The following is a 5805-nucleotide window of genomic DNA, read 5'->3' as shown; positions in this document are numbered from 1 at the left end:
GAGCAGGTCTGGTTAGATACAGTCATACAGGATATACACATATATATGCTTCTGCTGAAGGGAACTCTCTTCTTGTTCTCACTGAAAAGAACAAAGGCAGCTTTGTAAATATTTATGAAGGAAGTTGAGAGGGGCATCATCTAACTAAAGCAAATAAATCATCCACTGACACTTGCACCCTAGTCTTCACATTTGTAATATGCAGACACAGTACTTAAATAAACTGAACCAATACAACTGGCAGTCTGGGACCCTGCTCTTCCTTTCCCAAAATGACTGGATTTAAGGCTCCTTTCAAGCATTTCAACAGGTAGGAATTTTAGTGAAGGTTTAGACCTGTCTGCACAGTGTCAGACATTAAAGAAACACAGTCCAGAAAGGTTTAGTGTAGCTGCTGTGTGGAATTGTACAGCCATTATGGTACTTCAGAGCCAAAAACCAAAGTAAGTTCATGGCAAAAGATAAAAGTAAAGAAATAGACACAGAGGTCTGTGAAAACATCTCCCATTTTGCTGTAGGTGTCCATGGAGCGACTGATCACTTCTGCAGGGATCCCAGACAGCAGGAGAGCAGCAGTCAGGACTGTCGTTTTCACCTTCTTCTCACACTAAAAGGGATAAAAACACAGTATCATGTTAGTCCTCCTAATCCAATTCTGCTTTATATGTCACCAATGTTGTGCCTATTTCACACATTCCAAATTCATTGGTAAGAGCAGCAGGTTTGGATTGATTCTCTCCAGACACACTGGAGGATTCACAGCACTTATCCCAGACACAGATTCCTGCTGTGCCGGATCCCCCGGAGCTGAGCGAGAGGTTGGAGAACAGCAGAGAAAATTGATCCCGGATATTCTGCCTCCAAGCAGGCTGAGGTGGGGCTGTGCAGGACTGGGAAGATTCCCAGACAGGGGCAATCTGGGTGTAAGAAGCCAAGCCTGGCAGGTCCACTGGCAGAACTGGATTAATCTCATTACACTACTTGGCAAAAAATAGAACACAGAAAGCTTTGGGTTGGAAGGGACCTTAAAGCTCATCTCGTTCCAACCCCCCTGCCATGGGCAGAGACACCTTCCACTAGACCAGGTTGCTCCAAGCCCCATAAATACTGTCAGTTTTCTAACAGAAAAATTATTTAGAATTGAAAACCCAACTGTTTCTACTTTAGTACAACTTAATTTGGAAGTTTCATCCTCTGAACTCAAAAATCTCCCAAAACCTTCTGAAAGATGTTCCATCCTTGAGATGAGGAATCCCAAGAATGCAAAGTCTGACAGGCAGGAAAAGGTGACAGTGGCTGAAAATTCTGGTAATTCGATGATATTTGCTGGATATCTTAATTTAATCCAATCTAAATTAAGCTTTCAAGAACATTTCTATGTTTCGTGAGAGAAAAATGAAGGATAACTAACAGATTGACCTCATGCAATAAAGTGCAGTAAAAGCATGTTGTGGAAAGGAAACACCTCTTTAAATTCTGAAACTGAAGAGCTGATTTTAAATACAGCAGAAACAAGATCAAGAAGATGTAGCTGGTGAGCTGGTGCAAATCTAAGGCTAATTCCACTGTTTTGTGTTGTGACACATCAGCTTAGAGTGACTATTATGATATACTTAACTACAAAAGAACTGCTGATTTATTCTGATTTCCTACAGGTAATGTATTATTCCTTTTAAAATGTAAATTTTCCCTTTTAACTACGGATTGAACATCATTCAATCCCACTTTGCAGCACAAACCTGACAAAATCATCAACCTAACAAATACTTCAGCACAATTGCCTGGTGTAAATATATGAATCAAGTGATAGAGCAAATCTAGCTAATGAGCAGCAAGTTTCACACACAAATAAATATCTCATTTCAAGCTGCCATTCAACCTGATACCAGCAATGGAATGCAGAGCTCTTAAAACCCATGTTCTGCCTCATTCTTTAGCAAACACACTCACAAATTTCATCCAGATATTACATGCAGAACAGCTGCTGACAGAGCAAACAGTAACCAGAGAAGAGCGTGGTCTAGGAGAAAAGCAAATTTCCTGAAGACATGAAAGAACTACCTGGATTTCCTGGTCAGATGCTTTTAATTAGGCTACAGCTAAACAAGCTGCTAGTCCATGTTTTCACAGAAACTGTAAAAAAAGATTTGGACTAAATCTGGAAAGATTAAAAATTAGTATAAACTATCAGCATTGGTAATACAACTCTACAGGTTAAAACAAGAGAAGAATAATTCACATGTGTTGGTCCTAATACAATCTAAACACAAATTTAAATTTAAAACACTTCAAATTAATCTAATTCTGAAAAAAAAATTACCTTTGGAAAGTACTTGGACAGTCCCATGTAAGCGAGTTGTAGAGTAAGAAATGGTGCAAATATTGACTGAAGAAACAGAACAGAATATACAAAAATTAACTTGGTCAGAAGTAACAGCTAAGAAACACAGAAATGTAATGCTTCATAAGTCATAAATAAAAATTAGTAGGTAAAAAACAACTCGTGGAACACAGCAACACTATTCTTGAATACTACAAACCTCAGGAGACAAGTTACATGACAAAAATAAGGTTCTGCCCTATTTGGAGCCTAAAACCCTGAAATCACAGAAGGGAGCAGCAGTGAGTGAAACTGAGCCCAGGGATCCAGGAGATGGCAGGTTGTGCCTGCCACACATCTCTGTGCTGTTCTGGCAGGCACCAGGAATACTGAGAATTACTTATCTCAGACTGATAAATGAGTAGGATCTACTTATCTTGGGACAACTGTTACTGTCCCTAGAATCACAGAACGATTGGGGTTGGAAGGACCTTAAAGACCATCTCATTCCAACCCCCTGAAGGGCAGGGACACCTTCCACTAGACTAGGTTGCTCCAAGCCCTGTCCAACCTGGCATCAAATATTTCCAGGGATGGGGACACTATTCTTACTCTATTATTCTTTTGTACGCTCCAAACTAGGGGAGCAGCTGACTCATATGCTCACAAAGAAGGGAATAAATTTGCAGGGGACTTAAACTGCAACAACTACTCCAGTGCATCTGTCCTCAACCACTACAGACCAAACACGTGCTGCTCTCAGTGGTTACACAGTGGCTGTGTGGAAATGTAGTGTCTGAAGTTCCCAACTGGGTCACTACCAACAGACTTCAGCCCCAGATGAAGGGTATTTCACAATAAATTTGCAGAGCAGGACTGTTCCCCTGAACTCACCAGGTACTTGCACACAAAAGCCCTGACCACGACGGCGAGCAGAGCACATCCCACCAATCGGAAAATGCGGAAAGAGTCAAACTCCTCCCCGGCACTCCCGTTCTCCTGGCTCGGCTTCTCACTCATCAGCTGGTTCCTCAGCTTCAGAGCCTCGTCAAATCTGGACAGGTACTGCTCCAGCCCGTGTCTGGGTGGCCGTGGTGCAGCCTCCGGGGGCAGATCGCCCCGGTGCCGGTGGCGGAGCTCCCCTGTGCCCTCGCTGACCAGCTCGGGGGCTTTGCTGAACAAGTCCTTGTCCCCCCGGAGCTCTGCCAGGCTCCCTGCGTGGTCAGCAGAGCCTGGCACACTGCACACGGAATCTCCAAGCACGATTCGCTTGGAAACCGAAGGAATAGGGAGGGAGTTGGATTTATCCTGCTCGTGCTGCAGCTTTGACTCTGTGTGACTGTCGTCATCTGAAGGAGAGAAACAGAAACACGCAGTTACACACAGCAGGTACGTGGAACAACACTTTGGCCAAACTGGATTGGCGTCCTGGTTTGATGTCTCTGCTTCCCAAGTGAAAAGAAAGGACTAAAGAGGGCACTGCTTCACAGACAGACACGGGACAGGCAGCTGGGCAACGCAGGCCACCAGGTGAAGCTGCTGGTCAGCAGTGGAGAAATTAAAACACTGTACTTCCCTAAGCAACAGCACTGCCTGCACAGGAGGAAAGACCTTGTTCCAAATGCACAGAGCAACATAAAACAAAAGACAAAGATTTGCAGAAGGTGAATCACCCAGGAGAGCATTGAAACCTGACAAATGAGCAGGCAACAGAAGTTATCTCTGCTGCCAAATACTCCAAAATTGTCAGGATACATAAAACTCTCTAACACTGTCTTTTTAGTGTTAGAAAGCAAGGCATTACTTCATTTCTAGCCAGAGGTGTACGACAGGTTTCAGTCCCCACACAGACCCAATAAATAATTTTTCTACCTATTTTTACATTTTTAGCAAACAAGTCAATGTTCATTGGTTCTTAATTACATAATTCTCTTTAGTTAATATTCTGCCTTTTATTGGGCATTAATTTCTTGCTTTTTATGATAATTAGTTCATATCTTTAGTCTTTTTAGTATCTTTTTCTCTCAGAAGGGATTTTGTATCACATCTATGGAGTCTTTGTTACCCTTCTTCTTTATCTGCTGATTTCTGCAAAAAGCCCTTGCAGTTCATAAATCTTGAGTTCCAGATGTCCAGCTTCAACAATACATCTTTCTCTCTCCCAGGCTTTGTTCATTGAAATATTTCAAGGTTAACTTTTAACAAAACTTACAGTTTTGGTACTTTTCCCAAGCTGCGTTCCCACAAAAGTAGCTTATGACAACTTTCTGCTAAACACTGGCTAAAAGTGATTTAAGGCCTAACACAGCATGTATGATTAATTAAAACAACTAACAAAAGGTTAATTAAAGCTATTAAAAATTAGAAAAGTTGTATCATTTCCAACAATTTGGCTTGTCTTCTATTGCCAGAGACAGAGCAGTGTTAATCTGCTCTGTATGAAACCTCAAGACCCATCTTAGAGCAAGAGAGGTGATGGCAGAGAACAAAAGCCAAATCAAGAGACACAACAGGTCTGGTCCTACCAGAGAGCGAGAACCAATGCTTAAGGAGAACTTCTCAGTGTTAAATCACATTGATTCATGGCTCACGGGCACCCCTGTAAACCAAAATCTGACAACTCTTTCCTGACAAGATGGTCAGCCCGCTTGAAGCATGTGGAGAAATATAAACGACCTACCTATGATTCTGCAAGAAAATCCTGCATGCCAACCACAAACGTCCAACGCCTGGTCATTACCCAAACGGGAGACAACCGACCGCTATAAAAACCCAGCTACGAAAGCCAGGAGTAAATGACTGGAAACCTGGGGGAGGCTCATCCTGTCTCTAACTAAGAAAAACCACTTGCAGGGGAGGCTCACCCTTTCTTTAGCTAAGAAAACCCACATGCAGTAAAATGACGAGGGACAGTGTCGGCCCCAAGCCCCGACGTTCTGGTGACACACGGATCTTACCCGAGGGCGGGTCCCTCGGAGGTCGCGCTGCTCTCAGGGCATCCCTGCGAGGGTAGGCGGCACTGAGGGACCCTGGGGAGCCAGCGGGCCCTGTCACCGCCGCTCCTGCCCGCGAGGGGAGCGCAGGCAGCGCTCAGGGCGAGAGGAGCCCGAGGCGTCCCCGCAGCCCCGCGCGGAGCCCTCACACCACCCCCGCCACCCGGCTCACCCTTGCCGGCCGCGGGCCGGTGGAAGCCCATGATGCGGTTGATGCGCTCCTCCGAGTTCATGAGCAGCTTCCTGCGGCGCAGCTCGGCGCGGCGCTGGGACGCCGAGAGCCCCGCGGGGGGACCCGGCGGTGTGGGCACCGCGCCCGCCCCGCTGTCCGCCATCCCCGGCTCCTCAGGCCCGGCACCGCGCCCGCCCCGCGCCCCGCGCAGGCGCGGGCACCGCCCTGCCCGCCTACTGAAGCGAGCGCCACCATTTTGGGTAAGGGCAAGAGAAAGGCGGGACGCGCTGGGGGACAGTCCCGCTCCCCGCGCTCTCTAA

The 5805-nt window shown here is 45.7% G+C and overlaps 1 protein-coding gene across 1 annotated transcript; it reads right to left on the bottom strand.

Moving 5' to 3' along the window:
* Positions 1–292: 292 nt before the first annotated feature.
* Positions 293–5677, bottom strand: CAMLG (calcium modulating ligand). The gene is made up of 4 exons (XM_027747669.2): positions 5486–5677; positions 3215–3669; positions 2321–2386; positions 293–607 (listed from the first exon to the last, which is right to left on the bottom strand). The coding sequence occupies exons 1-4, from the start codon at positions 5646–5648 to the stop codon at positions 416–418; spliced, it is 876 nt and encodes a 291-aa protein (XP_027603470.1). The 5' UTR covers positions 5649–5677; the 3' UTR covers positions 293–415.
* Between the last annotated feature and the right edge of the window lie 128 nt (positions 5678–5805).

Source organism: Pipra filicauda, unplaced genomic scaffold (assembly GCF_003945595.2).
Source record: "Pipra filicauda isolate LSUMZ 115617 unplaced genomic scaffold, ASM394559v2 scaffold89_size2521313_pilon, whole genome shotgun sequence".
NCBI lineage: Eukaryota > Metazoa > Chordata > Aves > Passeriformes > Pipridae > Pipra > Pipra filicauda.
This window is presented reverse-complemented; position numbering and strand designations above follow the sequence as displayed.

What these genes read in the sequence shown, in the direction of transcription:
- CAMLG (XM_027747669.2), bottom strand. Translation starts at nt 5,648, where the DNA reads ATGGCGGACAGCGGGGCGGGCGCGGTGCCCACACCGCCGGGTCCCCCC. An exon ending in CCGGCCCGCGGCCGGCAAGG is followed by an intron (nt 3,670 to 5,485) that starts GTGAGCCGGGTG and finishes TCTCTCCTTCAG; the next exon opens with ATGACGACAGTCACACAGAG. An exon ending in CTTTTGTGTGCAAGTACCTG is followed by an intron (nt 2,387 to 3,214) that starts GTGAGTTCAGGG and finishes CTGTTTCTTCAG; the next exon opens with TCAATATTTGCACCATTTCT.